The sequence below is a fragment of the Geotrypetes seraphini genome, chromosome 14, assembly GCF_902459505.1.
Source record: "Geotrypetes seraphini chromosome 14, aGeoSer1.1, whole genome shotgun sequence".
Taxonomy (NCBI): Eukaryota; Metazoa; Chordata; class Amphibia; order Gymnophiona; family Dermophiidae; genus Geotrypetes; species Geotrypetes seraphini.
In genome coordinates this window covers 14,956,124-14,981,949 of record NC_047097.1, presented here as the reverse complement: position 1 = coordinate 14,981,949, position 25,826 = coordinate 14,956,124, and the positions used below count along the sequence as shown (strand labels likewise).

The window sequence follows — 25,826 nt, the reverse complement described above, 5'->3', positions numbered from 1 at the left end:
TTTCGATCATGTCCCCTCTCAGTCTTCTCTTTTCAAGGGAGAAGAGGCCTAGTTTCTCTAATCTCTCACTGTACGGCAACTCCTCCAGCCCTTAACTATTTTAGTCACTCTTCTCTGGACCCTTTTGAGTCGTACTATGTCCTCCTTCATGTACGGGGACCAGTACTGGACGCAGTATTCCAGGGGAGGGCATACCATGGCCCGGTACAGCAGTATGATAATCTTCTCCAATCTGTTCGTGATCCCCCTTCTTAATCATTCCTAGCATTCTGTTTGCCCTTTTTGCCACCGCCACATATTGCGCGGATGGTTTCATTGACATGTCAACCAGTACTCCCAAGTCTCTTTCCTGGGGGGTCTCTCAAGTACTGCACTGGACATCCTGTATTTGTGTATAAGATTTTTGTTACCGACGTGCATCACCTTACATTTATCCACGTTATCCATTGAAAGCAGAAAGACAAACTTGCCACAAACTTAAGAGGAAATGGCAAAAAAGTAAACTATCTGAACACAAAACTGCAAGGAGGGCTGCAATCAACAGATATAAATACAATATTGCCGAGGCCAAAAAAAGGCCACTAAGCTCATGAAATTGAAAATGACAACTTCAATATAAAAAAACTATTTCATTTACTATGCACCATGATTATGCCCCCAGATTTAGGTTTGTCTGATAAGATCTCTCAACCCAGAGCCCAGACCCTTGCTGACCACTTTCTCCATAAGATAAAGACTGTTCAACTAGAAGTAGAGAATGCTTCCATCACAACAACTGTTGCTTGCTCATCACCACAGGTGATTTCCGACCTCTGTGCTGCTTATCAAATCTGGAGCACATTTATGTCATTAGAAAATTCTGACACAGATAAACTCCTAAAGAAACTCTCCTCCACAGCAGCATCCTAGACAACTGCCCAAGCTGGTTATTAGCCAACACCTCGAATCATATCATTATTTGGATCACTCACTTTCTGTACAATTTACTATACCATGGCCAACTTCCACCCCAAATGGGTCAGATAGCACTCACCCCCATTCCCAAGACCTCAAACACAAATCTAACAAATCCCATAAATTACAGGCCAATAGCTGGTATCCCAATACTCACTAAATGTTTAGAAACACATGTAAGTAAACAACTCTCAACCTATATTGAAAAGCACTCCTGCCTTCATCATACACAATTTGGATTTTGCCCTACTAACCTTAACTACCAGTGTCAAACAAACACTGAGCAAAGGATATCAAGCCATCCTTCTTCAATTTGACATTTCAGCAGCATTTGATTCTATCAACCACCAAATATTCCTAACCATACTCGATGAAGTTGGTATAATGAGCACAATATGCAACTGGTTCAAAGACTTCCTACAGAACAGGAATTACCTTGTCCATAAAGATGGGGAATTTTCACAAAGCTGGCATGCATTCTGCAGTGTTCCCCTAGGTTCCCCCCTCTCCCCAATATTCTACAAGCTATCCATGAGTTCCCTAGGCAATATTACCTTCAGTAACAATGAGAGCCTATTATCATTTGCAGACAACATACTCCTCCTCATCCTAATTGAACGCGACTCCAATGACACCTCTAAGAGAATTGCCAACAGCATAGATAAGATACAAAATTGGGACACACTCAACAAGCTCAAACTGAACTTAGCAAAAACCAAAGTACTGTGGTTTCACAATTCCCAACAAACAGTCCACACAACCATCACCCTGCCCTCAGGAATCAAACTAGATACCAACAAAACCTCCAAAATACTCTGGGTCATATTGGACTCAACCCTCTCCTACAACCCCCAGATCTCCAACTTACGGGAAAAAACCCCTTCTAAAGCATGAAACAACTTCGACTGATCAGGCCCTTCTTCCACAGTCATCACATTGCAAATACTGACACAAATGCTAGTACTGTCTCACCTGGACTACTGTAACTCCCTTTATGCAGGTATAAACACCTCCCTCCTCCGCAAACTACAACTGATTCAAAACACGGCAATACGGCTAATCTTCAAACTGAAAAAAAATTTAACTCTGTATTGCCCTATTTCAACAGACTTCACTGGCTGCCAATCTCTGTGTACATTAAATTCAAAATCTCATGCATAGTGTATCACAACTTATATGCAAGCTCAGCTGAACCTCTCAGAAACCTTTTCATCAATTCTTGGTCCAATTTAACCAGAAACATCAAGAAACTTCTTCTGAGCCTCCCATCTCCTAAAGGAAGTACAAGTGCATATTTAACACAATTATCACTTACATCGGTGCAAAGACCTGGAACAGCCTCTTGATAACCATCAAAATGAAATCCTGTTATCTCAGATTTCCAAAGAAATTAAAGACTCTTCTCTTTCAAACATTAAACTCCATTGACAATTAGTAGCTTCTTCCAACTCAAAGATTTCTTCCTCATCCAATATAATCTGTACTTCTAATGTCAACACAATTCTTCCCAGTAGAAGACTCTTTACCCTTTCCCTCTCCTTCTCCAGCTTACTCTCCCTTGCCCCTTAATTCTTCTATCCTGTTGCCTAACACTTGAATTGTATGTCGTCTTGAATCTATCTAGGCATAGAGCGGCTCACAAATTGTAGATTAGATTACTAATAGCTGTATTCATTTTCTTATCTCTGATCTGAAGGATTACCTCTGAAAGCTAATCTAAGCATGCTCTAGTTAGTCCAATAAAACAGGTATCACTTGGATTCTTTTTGTTTTATTTCTATTTATAATGATAATAATAATTTATTTCTTATATACCGCTATACCGTGAAGTTATTTCTACATGTTATGCTTAAGAGTGGACAAACACAGCTGCCACACCATTTCTGGCCTCCAATTGGTTTGATATCTTTAGACAACAAATTTGTTTGGTTATCTCTCTGAAATCATTACAGTGACAGTCTGCAGGAGAGGTTCCAAATAAAAGATGGAAGCTTTTGAAGAATGTATTTTTGCTAAAATATAAAGCATGTGGTAACTAAAGGAAAATTTGCACCTCGGAAAACCTCATGTTGTTTGAGAGGGAGTATAAGTAAACCTTTTATTCCTGGTGAGCAGATGTGGGGGTTGGTTTTTGTTGTTTTGTTTTGGGTTTTTTTTTGGGAGGGGTTCATCTCTCTGTGTTTTAAGTTGTAGAAAGTGTAAAGTTAAGACAAGCTAATTGTTATTTCATGATGTGTTGATTGTTTGTCATTATTTTATTATTATTCTATTATGTATGTTTTCACGTAACCTGCACAGAACTGTGGATGTAGCGGAATATACGTACATTTAAAAAATCAATAAAAGGCCTCTGCCCCATAGAAGATTTTGTCTACCGAGCTGCTGAACTACAGCTCTTAATTGTTAACACTTGAATCTGGGAAGCAGCTGTGATTCAATTCATAGACTGAGATAGTGCTATGAAATGATGAATGAGAATTTATCTGTTTGATGGGTACTAGCTCTAGATATCATCAATAAATAAAAAAATAGTTGAAAAGATAGGGAAACAGGCAAAGAATCAAGAATGACAAAACAAAATTATACTCTTTAAACTTGTGTGTATGTGTGTGCGCTCAATATTGGGGGGGGAGGGGTTATTAACAAAAATGTTACTATACCAAATCACTCATCTCGCAACATTCCATATTAAAAAGGCTTTTCAGGATGAATTTCATTAAAGGAAATTATATATTACTTTTGAATTGTCTAAACCTCTTTGACAAATATGAGAAGAGTACAAATACAAACCTGCACGGTGACATTATTGGTTTCTTGGATTCAGTGGTAGAAATGTATTTTTTTTCCCCTTAGAATCTATTTCACCATTTGACAGAAGCTGAAAATAACGGCATCGTTAAGATCCCTGAAGTAAAAGGAGACGAGGCCTGGAAAGTTTACTTTGAGGATGCTGCACAAGAAATTGTAGACGAATTTGCAATGCGTTATGGAATTGAATCAATTTATCAAGCTATGACGTAAGTAGACAGACATTTTGCAATTCGGATCAGAGTCTGCTGTACCCAAAAAAGTAATTAGGAGAAGGTGGAGAACATTTCAGAGCTATTCATCTTAGCCATTACTTTTGTAATGTAAAGTCAGCAGGCCCTGATGTGATTTGATATTAGGGGTTACTTTTCAGGTGCTGGGCTCCTTTATCTGATTAATACAAAATGTTACCATTCCCCTCTCCAATAACCACAAGGACAATAGTTTGCTTCACTTTGATTTCTTGCCGTTGATGCTGGGCTGAATTCGTCCTTCAATTTTCAGTGTTAATAATAACAAAGGGAGTGTCCCTTTGGGAAGCTTCATTGAGGATGATTGGTGAAATTAAGGGAATGATACTCAGAATGGATTAGAGCAGGATTGACAAGTTATAGTCTGGTTTTCAGGATATTTATAAGCTTTAGTCACAGTTACATTGCCCATTATTGCTTATTTTTATATGTTAATTAGTTACTCAAATGGAATACTATAAACCATTGGTTCCCAACCCTGTCCTGGAGGACCACCAGGCCAATCGGGTTTTCAGGCTAGCCCTAATGAATATGCATGAGAGAGATTTGCATATAATGGATGTGACAGGCATGCAAATCTGCTCCATGCATATTCATTAGGGCTAGCCTGAAAACCCGATTGGCCTGGTGGTCCTCCAGGACAGGTTGGAAACCACTGCTATAAACCACCATGAAGTCTCTTGGGAAATAGTAGTTTAACAAATGATAAACAAATACAGTAGTAGCAGAGCATACAGATATATCTCATGCATATTCATTAAGGATATTCTACAATCCTGACTGCTTTGTATACCCTTGGATTACAGTTTTTGTTGTGTGTTGATAGAATGAGTGGGGCATTTTTGTAGGTTAGTGTATGAGATGTGATAGTTGGGTAGATATGAAATCAGATTTTGCTTAGTTTATTTGAGAAGTTGATTGTTTACGCTTTAGCGTTGTATTCATGGTGGCCTGTTCCCCAATGAGAGTGGGGGGATGAAGCTGCTCTAAAGGTATATTAGGAACTGATTATAGAATTTGTGTTGAGGCTGAAATGAAATGAAACAAAAATTGTGCCAAAATTCAGCTGTTTTTGATTAATTTCGTTTTCTGTTTTAGCACATGACATTTGGACTTGTAAATGAAAACAGTCACTACAAAATGAAAAATAGGACTCGCTCCCACCCCCAATTTTTACTATGGCTCTTTCAATTGAGTGCCAACCCCATTCAGTCAACCCCATTCCATTAGCATCTACCTCCCTTTCTTTCCCTCCAACCCAATTCCATCCAGTATCCCTCCCCCTTATGTCTCTCTTCCCTTTCCCTGCGCACCAATTCCATCAGCACCACCCTTCCCCCTTTGTCTCCCTCCACCACTCTTCCATATCAGCAGTCTTGCTTCTTTCTCTCCCTTCATGCAGGAAGGTCCCACGATGACTACATGTGCTGGCTCTGCTCCAGAAGAAGTAAGTTACATCAGAGGGGGTGGACCTGGCAGACACAGTCATCATGGGACCTTGCCGCAACTCCCTGCATCTTCCAGATTCACCCCCTCCAATGTAACTTACTTCTTCTAGAGCAGAGCCAGCATACAGTCATCGCAGGACTTTCCTGCACTTCTGTGAGACTGCCGACTCTACTCCAGAGCAAGTACGTTGGAGGGGGTGGACCGACAGCTGTGCTGAGGTGCAGGCCCTGTTGCACAGTAGGGCGTGAGGTTCCAGTCTTGGACCTGGCTGGCTATGTACCTGGGGCGGTCTGCACTCCCCCCCCCCCCTTGGTATGCCACTGGTTACTAGACATCCAGATTTCCACAGACAGGTCCTCCTTTTCAGGACATGTCCGGGAGTCTGGATGGCTTTTCATAACCTGGCACTTTGTCCAGGTTTTGAAAAGCTTATGACGTAGGGATCTGCGAACACGCGGATGCTATGCAGTGACGTCATGCGGCATCCATACCTGTGCGTATGCCATTCCAACCCACAAACAGGTTAATGGGGTGGGGCTGGGGGCGGGACATGGCGTGATGTAGGCGGAACTGGGCAGATATGGGGGCATGGCCATGGGTCCGGATTTTCCTTCAGGAAAATCTGGTAATCCTAGAAGGGCTCATACCCTACCTAATGTACCTGAGATAAGTGACTTGCCCAGGGTCACATGGAACAGCATGGGATTTGAACCCTCAACCTCAGGGTACAGAGGCTGTAGTTCTAACCAATGCATCACACACTTCCACAAGCGTGTTAGATGCTCGGGAAGGGGGGGGGGTGTAAGTTAGTCACACTTGCAACTGCTACTTAGTGCCAATTAATGCTTGTAAATGCCAATTGTTGCTTATCTCCAATTAGGCACCAGTATATCACCAATTATCTAATTATGTTACACACATATCTGACCCTAATCAATACCTGAGCATACAATGGTGTGTCAAACTTTAAGCACCATTTATAGAACTTGGGGGATAACGTTTACCATCTCATAGATTTTCAGGACAAACTTGATCAGCTCATACTGACCTTAGCCTCAGGATGACCAAGGGTTTGCTGCAGCTCTTAAACTTCAAGCACCGTACAGAAGATCCACACTGTAACATATGAATCGTTTTCTCTGTGCAAATTTCCGTTTATGTGGTTAAATAAAGCATTATGAAGTTTGTTTTGTTCTGCTTTTTATTGTAATTTAATGTAATTCATATGACTGGATCTTGTAATATTTGTTGTTTTTTTAAAAAAAATTTACTGCTTGCTCCTAGTTAAATTCATTCACTACTGCATAGTGATTGCGGTGAATTTACGGCTTTTAATGAGCGGACTTTTCCAGCATAAAGCAGGAGCGCTGTGTCAGTACTGTATTCTCTATGGCCATGCAAGGTGTCCTGTAACTGGTAATTTATTCATGGCAAAGCAGCTGAGCGACTGGAAAAATAATACTACATATGTCCTCATTTTTAGCATCAGGCATGAATGAGGCTTGAGGGAAATTAAATGAAATTATAAGAATACTTGAGCTGATTCCTAAGATTTTCATAAAAGCTCAGATGCCTTAAAACATAGATTTTTTTTTAAAGGTACGCATGCCAATTATAGGCTATCTCTCTTTTTAAATGAACAAAAGTACATATATTTTGCCTACTCTATATGCTTTACCAACCAATAGTGATATTATCCTTCCAAGGGGATAATTTTATAAGACATTTTCTATGTGTAAAATATTTTTTACAACTGGAAAAGGGCTCAAAGTTATGTGGCCAAGTATACACATAGAAGTATGTGATTTGCATAGAGGCATTCCATAGTGTGTGGTTTAGTGGGAAAAGGGGCAGAGCTGTGATACGTATATATATTTCATAAAATATGGGAGTATGTGAATGCCTTCTATGAAACAGATGTGAATTTGTACGAGAGCATTTGTACACTACTAGGTTCACTGTAGGGGCCCATTTTATACATAAGGGCCTCAGTTGCTCTCATAAAATAAGGAATCTGCAGCCAAAAAATAGTTTCTTATGCCGCCTATGGAAATTTTCATGTTATTTAAATATTTTTGTATCAGGGCAATATCGTAAATAGTGTGCACCGTACCCCCTGATATTCAAAGCTTTTTAACTGTCCAGAAACAGCTGCTGACCAGTTAAATAACATTTAACTGGCTAACTATGAATATTCAGCGGGATATAACTAGTTATCTCCCATTGAAAAAGTGCAGTTAGTAGCAAAGGGTTAACCAGCTATATCATGCAATACTGGCAATATCCAATGCTGACTGGCTAGGTTTAGTGGGCAAATCAGATTGCCTAAATGAGCTCGTTGGAGAGGATGGAATATAAAACTAACCAAATAAATAAAATAGTAGTCCTATCTTTACCCATTATAAATTAACCTGTCATTGCTGCATATCAATTTAATGGGTTAAGTTACAGTCAGTCAAGAAAGAACCCCGGATATTCAAATGCCTGTCACCAGAAATAGCTCGTAATTGAATATCTGGGAACACCACTGGACTTAGGCGAGTTGCCTCCTGCACAGTGGTATAGCGAGGGTAGGAAGCACCTGAGGCAGTGGTGGCACCCTGCACCCTCTTCTCCACCCACCCCACTCCTTCCCTGCCCCCCACACCACACTCGCACCCTCCGTGAGCACTCTGGGACAGATAGGGAAAAATACTTGTGTACCTATTGTGGAGATGGCACGGTATACAAACCTAAGGTTTAGTTTAGTTTAGTTTAGTTTAGAATGTAGTTGTGTAACTACAAAAAGGCGGTATACAAGTATCTCGTATCCCTTCTCCTCCCCCTCCCCCTCCCCATGCCTCTTTAAATCTTTGCCAGTGCAAAAAGCTTCTCCAGCCTGCTGCTTGCGCCATTATTGGCTTTCCCTCTGACATCACTATGCGGCGATTGCAACTGATACAAAATGCAGCGGTTAGGCCACTCTGTGGACTGCAGAAGTTTGATCACGTAACACCTTCCTATCGACTTCCTATGAGCTTTAGAACTGTTATTCACTAACTCTGAACTTTCTTTATTCCACTCAATCTGTAATACCTTTAATCATTGTAAACCGCATAGAACTTCACGGTCCTGCGGTATATAAACTGTTATTATTATTATTATTACTATCACTTCTTGACCTTGTGACCCAGAAGTGATTTCAGAGAGGAGCCAGGTCGACGTGAGCAGTGGGCCAGAAAAGTTGCTCATGCTGGTGAAGATTTCAAGAGGTATAGGGGAGGGAGGACGCGAGCATGGGGGGTGTGGAGAGAGGCCGGTGCCCAGGACAGTCTACCGCCCTGCACCCCACCCTTACTACGCCACTGCTTCTGCAGTCTGAATATCGGACCTATAGTGCCCAGATGCATTCTCATCTTAACAAGCCATTAATGAGAAATAATTGAATGCTAGCAATCAATTTACATTAATTGGCACCAGTTGAGATTTCCATTGTGCATCCAGTTGCCCACTATTCTGTAACACCAAGTTCCATGTCAGGAGCGTTCCAAAAAGTTGTGTGCATTCTTACTTAGGCGCCCGCATTTACACCAGGTTTTAGCAGGTTTAAGTTAGGTGTGATCCTATAAAGGCCCATGCCCTTTATAGAACTGAACGTAGCATGGTGCCCGTTTATGAGTACCATTTATACAAACCAGCCAATTATGTGAATAAGGCACACTCTTTCAAAAGAGCACACACTAATAATGCTCTCTCTCAGAGAGAGGAAGAGATAATGGTTACTACTGGTACCTAACTCTGTCCACACCCAAACTCTGCCCATACCTGCCTTTCGGGTGGTCATAACAATAATAACAGTTTATATACCACAAGGCCGTAAAGTTCTATGCCGTTAACAATACTTAAAAATACAACAAATTGAATAAAGCTAAAAAGGTAAAAAACAATAACTAAAAAACCCTAAAAAGATCTGATTATTGTATGATAAAATTCTACAAATCAGCTACCTAAGTACTTCAAAAACAGATATGCTTTTAGATGTCTCCTAAATTCCCCATAAGTATCAGTAAGCAGAAACAATTGTTCTAGATCTTTGCCCCATATGAAAAAAATATATTAATGATGTTTAAGTTTACATCCTCTAACCGGCGGAAAAACAAAATTCAGGTGTGAGCTTCTCTTATGTTTGTTGGTTGCAAAAGAAAAAAAGCTCAATTATGTATTGAGGAGCTACACCAAATAAAACCTTAAAACAAAAAGAACCAAACTTAAACTTCACACGCGCCTCCATCGGCAACCAGTGCAGCACTCGATAGGAAGGTGTTACATGATCGTATTTATTCAATCTGAAAATTAACCTGACCGCCGCATTTTGCACCATTTGCAATCGTTGCATATTCTTCTGAGAAATTGCTAATTGTTGGGCTGATGCCCTTTTCTGCTGTCATACTCTATGTTTCTATACATGTGGGTTCACTTCGAGGAAGTGCTTAGGGAGAGGGTTCTTCGAGTGGGCAGACTTGTTGGGCCGATGGCCCTTTTCTGCCGTCATACTCTATGTTTCTAGGCAATATTGCAGTAATTAAGTTGACTTAATATAAGAGATTGTACCAAAATTCTAAATGATGAAACATCAAAATATGCTCTAATGGACCGAAGCTTCCAAAGAGTAAAGAAACCCTTTCTAACTAAAGAGTCCACCTGGTCCTTCATAGTCAAACTCTGGTCCAGTATTATACCCAGAACTAGAGAATGACACGGGGGAAAAAATTCTGTCCCAATCACTGCCCTGTCACCGAACCACCGTCCCCTTCACCGCCCCATCCCCACCGTCCCCTTCACCACCCCGTACCCGTCACATTCACCCTTCCCTCTCGCCACCTCACTGCCCTTCGGCACCCCTCGCATGGTCCCCCCTCCTCCCTTACCTTCTCGGCGCGTTTTAAGGTTTCAGACTTGTTAAAAGCCGCCGGAGTGTTCATGCAGTCACGTGCGTGTGTGGGCAGAAGCTTCTCCTCTGATGCAACATTAGGAACTTGCTGCTGGCATTTTATTGGCTATCCCTCTGCCATCACTTCCTAGGAACAGGGCCCGGAAGTGATGTCAGAGAGAGGCGGCACTAATGTAGGCCGCAATGCTGTTCGGGCAGGGAAAATTAAAGAGGTACAAAGGAAGGGAAAGGGTGCATGCGAGTGGCAGGGGGGTCAGGAAGGATCAGGGAGCAGAGAGGAGGATGGGTGCCTGGGATGGACCGCTCTCCCTTACTATGCCATTGGGTGACAATTTTTAAAAGCATATATTAATTGTTTTATAATGGTATTGTTCAATTAGCAGCACCGATTGAACGAATTTAATAAATTAAATTAGGCACCTACATTAGTAGGTGTCCCCGATCTAGGTGCCTATCGGTAGGCACCATTTATAGAAACAGAGCCAAAATGTCTAAGGGAAAACCACACAAAAACAAGCCATTGCTTTGGATTTATTAAGCTCTCTGCCTTCAGTAACATCCTGTGATGCATTCTTATCAATTTCCATTTCTGATCAATGGTGATTTTGTTCATCTAGTACAGGGGTAGGGAACTCCGGTCCTCGAGAGTCGGGTTTTCAGGATTTCCCCAATGAATATGCATTGAAAGCAGTGCATGCAAATAGATCTCATGCATATTTATTGGGTAAATCCTGAAAACCCGACTGGAATACGGCTCTCGAGGACCGGAGTTCCCTACCCCTGATCTAGTAGATTTACATGACTAAGATTATCTTTTGACTATAAATCCATTTAGTTAAGAATTCCTCCTACTGACCTGCTAAAATTTATGCATACAAAATCACAGTGACTACAGATTTAACCTGATTTAAAAAAAAAAAAAAGGTTAGGCTTTCAAGCTGCATTAGGTGCTAATGAACTAAAGCATCGTTATACTTCTGTTATTTGCGCAAATTTCGTTCCCAATTTTTGATGTGGAAATGAATACCAATGGATGTAGGGCACTGAAATGGAGCTCAAATGGCAGATCAGGGCAGAAATACAGGATAGCACTCAAATGCAAAGGGAGTTTTCCCATGGGGGGGCATGGGGTGGTCAGGAGTGTTCTGGGAAATTGTGTACAGTATTATAAAATACCATGAATGCATGCCCAACTTGCATGCAAGGATTTATATCTGGTTTAATAGTTGGTATACGCAGTAGCATAGTATGGGTGAGCGGTGCCTGGGGTGATGGCGACCCCCCTCCTCGCCCTCTTCCATGACCCTCACCATGTGTGCCCCCCCTTCCCTTTCCCCATTCCTTTTTGACTTCTCCAACATGAGCGGCATGTCCACGTCACGGGGCCAGGAAGTGATGTCTGAGGGAAAGCCAGCACAAGCAGCAGGTCAGAGAAGCTGCTTGCGCTGGCGAAGATTTAAAGAGATATGGGGGAAAGGTTGGCGTGAATGTGGCATGGGGGGTGGGGAAGGGGAAAGAGTGCCAGCACCCTGGACACCTCCTACCCTTGCTACACAACTGTCCAGCACTACCTGAAAAGCACTCCAGTGATCTGTTGAGATATTCAGATCAATTACGTTGGCTACCAGTGTCACAACAGTTTGAATATAAAATCCTCATTATTATCCACCAAATGGTTTATGCGGAAGTGCCACGCGATTTGGTACAAATTATGAAGAAATACATTCCAACCTGAAATATACGATCACATATAGCAACGAGATTAACCATGGAATCAGTAAGTGGGGTATGTCATATGAAAACATCGTCTGCGGCTATTTCTGTAGCCGTTCCACAGATATGGAATGTTCTACCAGGTTCTTTGAAGCTGTGTAGCATAGTAGCATAGTAAATGATGGCAGATTCAAATGGTCCATCCAGTTTGCCCAACCATGCACTCTCTATAAATTAATAACTTAATTTGAATTGCTCTTTTTCTTAGATATTTCTGGGCTAGAAACCCAGAGTTCTGCCCAGTACTGTGCTTAGGTTCTATCTATTGGAGTCTCCATCAAAGCTCACTTCAGCCCATCTAAACCATCCCAGCCATCGAAGCCCTCCCCCAGCCCATCCTTAACTTAATGGCCATATACAGGACACAGACCCTGGAAGTCTGCCCATTATACCATTATTTTCTGATTAGAGATCCTCTGGTTTCATCCCATGCTTTTTTTTTTAGACTCTGTCATTATTTTCCTCTCCATCACCTCCCTCGGGAGCAAATTCCAGGCATCAACCACCCTCTCCGTAAAGAAGAATTTCCTAACATTACTCTTGAGTTAAGATGTCATTTAAAAAAATTGTTGAAGACCCACTTTCAGGGTTTTAGATAGATGTTCTCTTATGATTGAAATGAGGTCTTGGCAGCTAATAGCTTGTAATGGATATGATGCATTGTGCATTTTGTTTAAGTAACATTACTGCAGCTAACAGTCTGTTAAATTTGTGAATTATTTGATATGTTTGTTTTTATTTGTAATCTGCTTAGATTTAAGCGGAATAAAAAAGTTTAAATAAATAAGTGCCACTGAATATCTGGGTTTGGAGCAGCCAACTTAATTGAATTGGGCGGGAGAAGCTCCTGCCTGGTTAAATCCTTTTAAATACCAGGCCCAATGCAATTCAACTTGATTGTGCCTGCTTTAAAACAGCTCGTAAATCTGGAGCTCAAAACAGGGTCCAAAGGAGCTTTTTATTTAGACAGAATCAAAAAGAGCACCAAAGACTGTTAAAATATTCCTTGACTAGTCTTTAAGCCCGTTACATTAACGGGTGCTAGAACAGATGTCTGTCTGTCTTTCTTTCTTTCTGTCTCTCTACCTCCTGCTGTATTTCTCTCTCCCTGGCCCCCTTTCTCTATCTGTCTTTCTGTCCCTCTTCCTGCCCCTGTGTCTTTCTTCCTTTCTTTCTGTCTCCCTCCCTCCCGCTGTCTGTCTGTCTTTCTTTCTATCTATGTCTCTCTCCCTGCTCCCTATGTAACATTCCCTCCCCTTCCATTTCCCTGTGCAGCAGCATTTTCCCCCACCCCACTTTCTTGTGCAGCAGCAGCATTCCCTCCCCCTACATTTCCCTGTGCAGCAGCATTTACCTCCCCCACCCCACTTCCCTGTGCAGCAGCAGCATTCCCTCCCCTTCCATTTCCCTGTGCAGCAGCATTTCCCTCCCCCGACCCCACTTCCCTGTGCAGCAATAGAATCAGTATTTCCCTCCCCGTCCACTTCTCTGAGCATCAGCAGCAGCGGTATTTACCTTCCCCTCCAGGTCCCTGTGCAGCAGCATTTCCCCCAAACCCCCCCCCCTTCCCTTCCGGTCTGGCCTACCATCGCACTCACTGTGGTCAAGGAGATCTCCCTCCTCCAGATTAGACACACTGATTGGTTGCTTCATCAAAATTGTTCATTGCCGCAATGCTTCATTCATTGAAAGAGAGGGCACAGCAGGTAAAACGGCACTACCGGTAGAAGTTTATTTTTAAGTTTAAAGGTGCCGCCGCAGCTCCTTCAGGATCGCTGCCTGCGTCAGAAGCCTTCTCCAACGCAGGTGCGGCTCGTGAGAGGAGCCGCTGCAGCACCTTTAATCTTAAAAATAAACTTCTACCGGTAGTGCCGTTTTTCCTGGATGGAGGTCTAGACCGCCAATTCTGTTCACGTGACCACCGCCAGCACTCCCAATGACCTCCTTGCGGTCCAATGCGGGCAGCTATAGCGATGTTTCTCTGGCGGTGGGTGGGTAAGTGAGGGTGGGAGGGGGAGTTGCGCATGTTTGCTGCCTCTGTCAACCGGCCACTGCCACAGCCAAGCGCTTATGCGCACTCCTACCTGCGGGAACCTACAGCTCACGGAAAATGGAAGCATGCAGGTAAGAGTGAACATGCACGTTTAGAGTTTTATTATATTAGATGAACGGTATAACAAGTGCTGAATAAACATGGAACTTGGAAGTGTGTGATTATCAAGAGTCCTTTATTGATGGACATGACATGGGCTGTGTTGTATCAAAATCCAATGTATAAGACCCCGGCTAGAGACACAGTGCCCTGTGCTTTATTCCTCTAGAAGGTAGCCTCAGCCCCACCACTCCGCCGCTAGTTCAATGTTTCAATGCGGGGAGAATTATGTGGGAACTCATCATCAGCTGCCCATAAAACTATGCTCAAGAGATTTTTTTATAAATCAAAAACTGTTAAAAAATGTGTATATATGTCTTATTTGCTTTAAAGTGCCATTCAGATAAATCTGTACTTAGCTTTGGTTAACAGCCAATATCCGGGAGTGGAACCCGACATGCATGTTTCGCACAATACACGTGCTGTTAAAGCACAGGGCACTGTGTCTCTAGCCGGGGTCTTATACATTGGATTTTTGATTCAAGTTCGAGTGACCAAGGCTACACCCACGTTATTTAGATCTTTGCCATTTTTTTGATGGGCTGTGTTGTGACATCAAAGCTTACGTCAGGAGTCAGCTGATTTTATCTGAACTCATAAAAACGATCCAGAGTGTTGTTAATTAAAAGTCAAAGGACTCCTTTTATTAATGTGCACTAATAGATTTAGTGCAAGCTGAATATTAAGAAGCCCATGGAATCAAATGGGATTCTTTGCTATTTGGGTAGTGCCGAAGCAATCCTGGGTCAGAATTTGCAGTCCTGGATGCTATCTGGACACCAGCTACAGAATACTGAGTGCTGGTGCTCAGCTAAGTACCTGGACAAGTTGGACCACACAACTAGGCACCCTAACTTGTACAGATTTCTAGGACTAGCATAAGATATCAGCTGACACCCAGATAACATCTGGTGGCTGGCTAAGCCCAGGTATTCAAAGCCGGTATTGAACCAGGCACAACTCTGCCCATGGTGGTCAATATTCATAAAAATGTTGATTGCAATGCTGCAGGCTGAATATCTGGGGAATGGCCTTAAAAGAAAGTTTCTTCATTGCATACAGTGTTAGATATTCAAAGCACAGCACGGTGAGTCGGCATCCTCAAAATGTGCTCTTGATTATCCCATGCTTGACAGCCTTTGATGCTCTTGTTGACTCTGTCTCTGTGCTGTGTGCCTCCACCCTCTTTTTGCTGCTCTGTTGCTCTTTATTTATGCATCCTATTAAATCAGTTTGGGAGATGTGGCCTTCCCTGCAACTCACGTTTTCCCCAGTGGAATCTCATATGCTATTCAGTAAATATGAAAACGTGGACACCAGGGCTCAGCCCTTAGAGTGGTGTTAACACTTTTCTGTATGAGCCCCTAGGGGCCGTCCTTCTCTGTAATGTATTGATAACAAACTCTTGTGTTTAATGGTGTTTAATTTGTTTGTGTTGTAGGCATTTTTCATGTCTGTCATCTAAATATATGTGCCCTGGGGTCCCTGCGGTTATGAGTACCCTGCTGGCCAACATAAACGCTTTTTATGCTCACACAACAGCCGCAACAAATGTATCTGCCTCAGACCGTTTTGCTGCTACAAACTTTGGCGTAAGTTCTACAGTATTTTATTATTCGAGCACTGCTGGACTTACTTTACTCATGCCAGAATTTCATACTAGGGGAGGTACACACGTTTTCTGTGGTGTTGAAACTTCCTTTTGTGAGTGTTCAATAAGGATCTCTGTACCCTTGCTGTCACTCTGTTTGAATGTGTTTATCAGCTCTGTTAGAGCAGTTTACAGTTCAGTGAGCAGGTGATACATTTGGAAGAGTTTTTTCACTATTATTTCACAGAATGCAGGGCTAGTTGAGGCAGGAACATAACAAGTGCCCAATGCGCCCTGGGTGGCCCCAACAGATGCAATGCACGCCTGCCCTGCCCACTTTGGTGATGTCAGAGCAAGGAAAGCCAATGGACGACTTCCCTTGTGCCCTCTGTGGTCTCACCAGTTGCACAGAGCTTGCTTTGGTCCTGAGTTAGAGGGGTACTTTTATGGAATTTTTCTGGAATTTTTCTAATTCATCGTAAACTGCATGGAACTTCACGGTCCTGCAATATATAAACTGTTGTTATTATTTTTATTGTTGCTACTATCAGATATTCACCGTTACACTCTGTAATTCGATGTCTGTGCAATTTATCTTCATTGTAAACTGCCTAGAAGTCGCAAGATTGTTGGCGGTATATAAGAATAAAGTTATTATTATTATTATTACTTTTACTAAGTTGCAGTAAAAAGAGGCCCTTATATGGATAAGGCCGTTTTTACTGCTGCAATAAAAATGGTCTTTTTTTCTGCTTTGTGTGTTAATGGCCATCTGTTAATGTAATCAAACTGTCTCAGTTAGGGAGTGTAAATAATATAATATCTCTGTGCCCAAGAATTTAACAACCAACTATAAATCACAAAGAAACATATTCATTTAAAAAAAACCCTGCATTAATAAATTAAATTTTGTGAAGTGCTCAGACCTTCCACCAATGGGCTCAATAGGTTCGAACAATGGACCATCACAGCACTTTTTAAGTCCCATACCGCCAGAAAGTCTAAATACATAAAGCAAATATGGAATTCCCTCCCTATTTACTTAAGGGAAGAAAACAATTTGGATAAATTTAAGAGCAAACTAAAAAGCTTTCTTTTTAAAGAAGCATTTAATAATTAGAAAGCTTGACTAGGAGTTTCATTCTAATCCCATAACTTCTGAGGTTCATTGTTATTTCCCTTCCTATTGTTTTTATACCATAATTGTCTTCTCTTCTATCAATCAATTTGTATTTCTTTTCCCATCCTTTCTTCGTGTTTTATTATGTTTGTGAAGTTAGTCTTCAATATGTTTTGTAAGGTTTAGGTCTCTGTTTGTTTTGTTGCCCCCTTAATTTTGTAATTTTACTGATATGTTCATCACTTTAGAATTTTGAATAAGCGATCAATCAAATTTATAATACACTTGAAACTTGAAATATCTACTTATCTGTTTCTTGTTCTTATTTTTATGATCTTGATTCTTTCAGCCACTGCACTCGCTGGTGGGTTTGGTTCGTAAATTCAGCTGCTCATTGTTGAGCCCCTTGTGAACTAAATCAAATTAAAAATAAATTGAAAAAATGCATCCCATCTACACTAACCCCTCGACCCAGGTTTTGCACTACTTTGTCAGGAGGGGTAAACATAAAACAATTCAAAACCCAAATTTTTAATACTTTATAGCATTCGCTTCCATGAAATAATCTTTTCACTACTTTTAATTATTTTACAGGTATTATAGTAAAATAATTAAAAGTATTTAGTGAAAAGATTATTTCATGGAAGCGAATGCTATAAAGTATTAAAAATTTGGGTTTTGAATTGTTTTATGTTTACCCCTCCTGACGAAGTGGTGCGAAACCCGGGTTGAGGGGTTGGTGTAGATGGGATGCATTTTTTCAATTTATTTTTTATTTGATTTAGTTCACAAGGGGCTCATCGATGAGCACCTGATTTTACAAACCAAACCGACCAATGGGTGCAGTGGCTGAAAGAATCAAGTTCATAAAAATAAGAACAAGAAACAGATAAGTAGATATTTGCTTTATGTATTGAGGCTTTTTTGGCAGTATGGGATTTAAAAAGTGCTGTGATGGTCCTGATAACTACCAATGTTCGAACCTATTGAGCACATTGGTGGAAGGTCTGAGCTCTTCACAAAATTTAACTTATTAATGTAAGGTCTTTTATTGAATATGTTCCTCTGTGATTTATAGTAGAGACTAGAACTAAGATAAGTGCACTGATTTAATGCTTATTTAAAAGTTATTTAAGACAGTTATTAACACTTTTAAGAGTTTATCATATATCATATTTATTATTTGAGAGGTTTTTATGATCGATGAAAGATAGCCTGACCTGCTAATGCTATTTGAATCTCTATTCTTATTCAGCGTAGGCATCTGAGATCTTTTCCTCTCAATTAAATTAAAACACTCTAGTTGTGTTATTGAAACCTATTTTCATGCATGTGTTAATGTAGCCATTAGCATGGAACCATAAAAAAATTACCGCATATGAACTTACTGCCACCCATTTTGTAGGCGGTAAGGGCTCATGCACTACCTGTGCGCTATCCCATTAGGATGCCATAATGTGGCTGTGCTAACTAGATAGCAAGGTAGGGAGAATGAGAGGGCACTCTCTACAGTTAAAAGGGGATAGATTTCGTACAAACGTAAGGAAGTTCTTCACCCAGAGAGTGGTAGAGAACTGGAACGCTCTTCTGGAGTCTGTTATAGGGGAGAACACCCTCCAGGGATTCAAGACAAAGTTGAACAGGTTCCTGCTGAACCGGAACTTACGCAGGTAGGGCTGGTCTCGGTTGGAGCGCTAGTCTTTGACCTAGGGGTCGCTGCATGAGCAGACTGCTGGGCACGATGGACCACTGGTCTGACCCAGCAGCGGCAATTCTTATGTTCATATGAATGTCCACTCAGGGTCTGATTCTATAACAGTGCCTACAATATAGACACCGAAAAACGCGGCATTTAGCACTTGTCAACTTTCAGTTGGGCACCATTTATAGAACTGCACTTAGTGGTGCCTAAATTGGACTTATGAACTTGTAGGCATCAAAATCTTAGGTGCCCCCTATTTATGCCGGGGTCTTTGTAGCCTAAATACTGGTACCCAAGTCCAATTTAGGTGCCTAGATGCAAAACACACTCAAGATCTGTCCACTATCTGCCGCTAACCACGTCCACTTTCTGGTAGGCACTTCCCACCCAATTAATTTTAATTTTTACCAGTTATGAGCTCATTATTGCTCATTAATAATATCAATTAAGCTAATTAAAAAAAAAATTAAGTTGAGTGCCTCGATTGGCTAGGCATGTCGATCCAGGCACCTAACTTTGCGTGCCATTTATAGAATCTGGGCCACACTGCCTCCTGACACATACCATCGAAAAATATTTTTTAATGCGTGGTTTGTGCATGCTGATTTGGCACTTACCATAGGACACCTGAACGTGTCCCAAGGTGCACCATTTTAAGCATTAGGGGTATGTTAGTGCTTAATGCAGCTTAGAAAAAGGGCACCTAAGTGTTTAAGGTAATTATTTTAGACTAGTATTTTAGCCCGTTACATTAACGGGTGCTAGAATATATGTCTGTCTGTCTTTCTTTATTTCTGTCTCTCTCTCCCTCCCCCTGTCTTTCTCTCTCCCTGGCCCCCTTTGTCTGTCTGTCTTTCTGTGTCTCTCCCTGCCCCTGTGTCTTTCTTCTTTTCTTTCTGTCTGCCTTCCTCCCACTGTCTGTCTTTCTTTCCCCCCACTTCCCTGTGCAGCAGCCACAGCAGCATTCCCTCCCCCTCCATGTCCCTGTGCAGCAGCATTTGCCCCCACCCTACTTCCCTGTACAGCAGCATTTCGAACCCCCCCTACTTCCCTGTGCAGCAGCATTCCCTCCCCCCACACCACTTCCCTGTGCAGCAGTAGCGTTTCCCTTACCCCCGCTTACCTTCCCGCGGTCCCGACAAACCTGCCGATTCCAGCAGCATATGCAGCACTCTACACACGCTGCTTCGGGGCCTTCTACTGCCCTGATTTACTCTGGCACATCCCTGATGACATCATCAGAGATGCAGTAGAGCAAATCAGGGCAGTAGAAGGCCCAGAAGCAGCGTGTGTAGAGTGCTGCACACACTGCTGGAATCGGCAGGTTTGGAGTCGGGACCGTGAAGAACGTAGCGGCTGGAGTGTTTTGTCGGCGCTTCCCTTCCCACCCCGCGAGGTGTCACCGTGGCTCCTCTCGATTCCCGCCAGCGTCGAAAGCCTTCTCCGACGCTGGCGCAGCTGGTGAGAGGAGCTGAATATTGTGGAGAGCAGGGAGTCCAGCGCTGGCGGCCAGTCCTATCGGCGAGTGTAGGTAGGTGCTGGGAAGAAGTGAGGCTGGGGACTCGCGCATGCGCACTCCTGCGGCCACAGACCTACGGATCATGGAAGCACGCAGTTAAGAGTGCACATGTACGGCTAGGGTTTTATTATATAGGATATACTTCTATTTAGAAAACTACTATTGATGGGGAGATCCACACTACTCGGAGATTAAAAGTGGATGTTTGGGTTTCATTTAGGCAGTTATAGGAAGTTTCACCACCCACATTTTGCCCCAGATATATTTCGCCCCCAGAATGTTCACCCCCACACCTTTTGCCCCTAGGATGTTTCGCCCTCTACATTTTGCTCCTGGGTATTTTTCATCTCCATACTTTCACCCCTAAGATGTTTTGCCTCTCCACATTTCATTGCCAACACTGCTAATCGAGTGAGATGGATTGGAAAGCCACAAAGTAGCCCAAGCTCAGTTGAAACTGTGACTTCCAGACGTCATTAACAGAAAGTGAAGAATTAGCCTGTTAAGTTCAAGTTGACAACATAATCATTTTCTTGAGGCAATCCTGATTTTTCCAGTTCTAAGTGCATCCCTGGAAGAAACCAATTTATGTTTGGCGAAACGGGCACCGTCGGGATTGGACTGGTGCAACCATGTTTTGAGATAAGTTTGCTGGCTCTTTTTTTGTATTAGTCAGCTATTATCACTTTAAATTATTTCTTGTGCATTTGAAACAATATGAGAAAAACCTATGAAAAATTAGTTACTTATAATCACTCAATAAAGGTGTTAAAAAAAAATAAACTAGCATGAGAGATTTTTTTAATCGGATCAGTGATTGAAATCTGGAACTGATAAGTCTCATTCTTGAATCTTGTAGTATTCCATCAGCTTCTGAGCAGGTTTCTGAGACCCTTTTTCCTCTCATATATATTTTTGAACACCTATGTTTTGTCACTGGAAGTCACAGTTTCAACTGTTTCTTTTCGTTGCCCCCACATCTTTCAGCCTCAGGATGGTTCACCCTTCCACATTTCACCCCCCCGAATTTTCATCCCAGAAAATTTTGACCCATTTATAGTAAAGCCACAGAGTGAAATTTTCATTTAAAAGTCCAAAAATCGTAATTAAAAAATCACAACAGTCAAAAAATATGCATAGTCAACCAGATTTTGATTGTATAAATCTTGTACAATGCATTTGATTCTTGATGAAACTGCAACTTGTTCCTAGCATTGGTGGGATTTCCAGCCATGATTTGATTGATTTCAAAATTGTGGAGTCTGCTGATGTTTCAGGCAGTTGACGAACTGGTAAATGTTTGGAAAAAGGATACTACACATTTCTTGGAAGTTGCAGTGCCATCCTTCAACATCAGTTTGTTTGAGGTTGATTGCTCAGTGTTTGCTGATACACGTTCCAAAGTTGAACTGGAAACAACAGTGCTTGATGTCCTCTGTGATTCATTTGGCCAATATATGTGTTTTTGAAGTAATTCGCAATGGGTAGTGCTTCTTGAAGAAAGTCAGGATTTTCCAACAGCTCTTTGAATGATTGCACAACATTCTCTGGTGGGAGAAAGGCAAGGACTGGTATTATGCGGATCCAACGGGTAAATTGGTATTGCTCTTTGAGACCATCATTCTGAACTTTCCACTAAACCGACAGTGATTGGTGGAAGAAGAAACCTGTCTTCTCGATGTTGGGGAACTTGTTATCAAACACTTAGATTGCAACTTGTTCAAACTCTGTCATCAGTTTTTCTGTCTGGAGTCCAGGCTTCATTTTCTTCAACTCTTGTAGCAGCCTCTGTTATGTTGCACGAGTCTTGTTCAGCAGTGAGGCATACATCACTGGAACAACAAGGCTACTGTGGACTGTGTAGATTGTGTAAAGTTGCTCAAACAAGGCTTGGGCCTATATCCTGAATAAAAATGAAAACAAGAATACAAAAATCATGTTGAATTTGTGAAATGTGTGAAAAAACCCAATAATTATGCATTATTAAATTGTTTAAAGTATAAGCAAGAGCCTACCTGAGTCATGCAGAAGGAACCGCTATTGGACACCATCGATATTGATCTCCTGGAACTCCTGTGGGATAACAAGTTGATCAATGGTTTGAGACAACCTTGGGATTTTGCTAAGTTGTCTTGCTGATTGAATCATTCTCTTCAGTGAATCTTTCCTTGGGAGAAGTGCTCCGACATCAACGTGGGCCGCTGAAATTACTTCTGTGAGGATCTGATGTGGCATCTCCTGTGTTGTCCTTGCCCTTGTGGTTACTTCATTGACAAGCTGGGCTACTTTGGGTCTTGCTGCATGTGCTGCGTGATTGTGGGGACTGACGACATTCACAATTTCACCATCGATTCATCTGGTCCAAACACATCCCTTGCAAGACAACCATTTTTCACATACCCAGATGGCATGGACATCGTCAGCCATTCATTTCAAAAACAGGTAAATGTGATGGCACTGCAGCTTTCAAGAAACGTGTGGTACCCTTTTTCCAAACATTTACCAGTTCATCAACTGCCTGAAATGTCAGCAAGGACTCCACAATTTTGAAATCACTCTAATCATAGCCGCAAATCCCATCAATGCCAGAAACTACAAATATGCTGCAATTTCAAGGATCAAACACATTGTGCAAGATTTGGAAAAATTAAATTTGGTTGACTGTCTCAGAGGTTTTGCCTACAGTTTTGAATTCTAGTTGTAGCTCATTGTGACTTTTGTGCTTGTCTTGTTGTTTTGATTTTTTATTTGATCGTTCTGTTTTTACTACGCATATTTTTAAATTGAGATTTTTGGACTTTTTTTAATGAAAATTAAAATTTCACACTGTGACTTTACTATAACTGGATCAAAATTTACTGGGGTGAAAAGTATCCAGGGGCAAAATATGGAAGGGAGAAATGTGGGGGGGGTAAAACTTCCAGATGACTATTTAGGCAGGACTAAGGAGCTCTGTAGTTAATGCATTAAGGAATTTTGCAGTAGTTTCCTTATTTATGCATGTTAAACCACATGTTGCATGAGCTTGGGAGCATTAGCCAGCTGTGTGTAATACTTATCATGCACTATTTGGCAGTAATTGCTCCCGTGTTAACTCTCTGCAGGTACTGTACACTAATGGTACCATTAATTCATGATCTGTAATAAATAAAAAAATAGAAGGAAAACAAAAGGTGCAGCATTAAATTTGGGGTAGCACAAGGTAAAATCCTGCATAATAATGCATTAAGCCTAGATATAAGCACGCTTAATAAATGAGTCCCTAATCTCCATGTACATTCCCCTCTTTTACAAAGGGAACATATATGTATGGGGAAATATTTCCATGTTGGGTTTTACACCAGCTTAGGCATGCCTAGGTTTTTTTTAAAACAGTTTGTTTTGGCGAGGGTTATAAAAGGGATTAAGAGCATCATTCGCCTGAATCTCACATGGTTTATTTCTGCCTCCAAAAAACTACCGCCTGCTCAAGAGGAGGTGGTAGCGGTTAGCGCACGCATTCCACACGTTAAGGCCCTAACGCACCTTTGTAAAAGGACCCCTTAGAAAGGCTCTGCAATGGTAGATCGTTTTCAAAAATACCACTGGAATTGAGCCCATCCTGACCTGGACACCTGAATTCCATTCTCTACATATTATTAAAAATGGAGCTCCATATCCACCCTTTAGTAAGATATAAGAGAGGCTCCTTAGATAAAACATTTTACAGCTTTTTCTTTTGTTTTCTTTTTGCCATTTAATTTCACATGACATCCAAGTACACTTTAATAAAAATGTCATGAGAAGGGAGTGAACGGGAAACTCTCGTAAAAATTCAGTCCTGTGGTTCAATAGTATGTGAACCTTTCCTGCAGGCAGTATCATTCTGCTTTTGCATGGTTAAATATGTAGAGGAGGTGGTAGATCAGGAGTGAAGGGTCAATTAAGTAAAATAATTTCTTTAAGATCATTAGAACTCCACAGTGGTGTACCAAGGGTGGGGAGGGGCGCACCGCCCCGGGTGCAAGCATGAGGGAGGTGTTCCTGGCCTTGGAGTCATGGTCTGAGAACTTTCCCTTCTCATGGCCTGGCCCCAAGGCTCTCATCCTTCTCTCCTCTCCTGTTCTTACCCTTTCCTCCTGTCCAGTCCGATGCCACTTTTACCTTCCGTCAAGCTGAAAAAACTGCCGGCCTCAGCAGTGATTCAGCAACGTTGCCCGTAACACCCCTTCCCGCTTTCCGTGTCTGCCTGGTCTTTCTCAATGATGCAACGTCCCCTTTCCGCCCAGGTGGACCGCACCAGACTGAAAGCAGGAAGGGGAGCCGAGGATAATGTCACAGAATCACTGCCGAGGCCGGCTGTTTTTCAGCTTGACAGAAGGTAAAGGCGACATTGGACTGGCCAGGAGAGAAGGATGAGAACATGCCGGGCCTGGACTAACTGGTTTATTTTTAAAAGTACAAAGCGGGGGGGAAGAGGGGGGAGGGTTATTAAGAAGTGCTAACTGGGTTGGTTTGGGTTTTTTTAAGTACAAAGCGGGGAGTTTTGTAAAAAGGAGAGGGGTTTTTTTTTTAGTACATATTCCATACTAGGCAAAGGTGTTTTCTGTGTTCTGTTTGTTCGAAAGACATGGTTCTCTGTTAGCATTGACTATGCAGGGTTGATCTCTACTAGTCTGGCTTGTTTAGTTTTACAATGGGTGTATTGATGTTCTACTGCTCACTGCAGTATGTAAGATGCTGCTTTTTCCTAGGTACACTGCGAAGTGTGGATTGTTACTAAAAATCATGTTTTTCATACAGATTGGGGGGGGAGACAAAAAATGATGGGCCCCGGGTGTCACATATGCTAGGTACGCCACTGTATGTAAAGATACCAGAAAGCTGGCGAAGCAAAAACTTTAAGTAAAATGTTCTACTGCTCACTGCAGTATGTAAGATGCTGCTTTTTCCTAGGTACACTGCGATGTGTGGATTGTTTTTCATACAGATTGGGGGGGGGCAAAAAATGATGGGCCCCGGGTATCACATATGCTAGGTACGCCACTGGAACTGCAACAGCCAATATTCCTGCGATTAATATGCTGTAGGTTAAAAATTTTGGGATATAACTTCAAGAGTTATCTTTGAGCTTAAAAAGTTATCCAGACAAAATTAAAGCAATTAAGGGTTCCTTTTACTAATCTACAGTAAGAAATGGCCTTAGCACACCCTTAGAAGGCAGTAAGGGCTCCTGCATTAACCATGAGCTAATCAGTTAGCACAGGAACACCCACTCTCCATTCCTGACACACCCCTCCCCCCAAAATTATCAAAAAATGATTACTCTTTGCTTAGTTCGTGCATGTACCAAAATTACGTCGGTTATTTTTGCTGTGTTAAGTGTACATTAGCACTTAATGCAGTTTAGTAAAAGGACTCATAAGTAGATATGGTGCGCATTTATTTAATTCGTTTTCTATCTCATTGTCCCCAAGGAGCTCGGAATGGGTTACTATTACTACTATTTATCTCAATATAGCGCTGAAAGGTATACATAGCGCTGTACTTTTTGACACTTATAGATGGGCCCTGCTCAGAAGAGACAGACATGACATA

The 25,826-nt window shown here is 41.8% G+C and overlaps 1 protein-coding gene across 11 annotated transcripts in view; it reads left to right on the top strand.

Annotated features, from left to right (window-relative positions):
• UNC13C (unc-13 homolog C) overlaps nucleotides 1-25,826 on the top strand; it is a 769,821-nt gene that overhangs the window by 469,683 nt on the left and 274,312 nt on the right. For all 11 annotated transcript variants that reach the window (XM_033920485.1, XM_033920487.1, XM_033920488.1 and 8 more), the window contains 2 exons: nucleotides 3,808-3,971; nucleotides 15,759-15,909. In XM_033920485.1, the coding sequence (XP_033776376.1) occupies nucleotides 3,808-3,971; nucleotides 15,759-15,909 (315 nt within the window). The remainder of the gene's footprint in view (nucleotides 1-3,807; nucleotides 3,972-15,758; nucleotides 15,910-25,826) is intronic.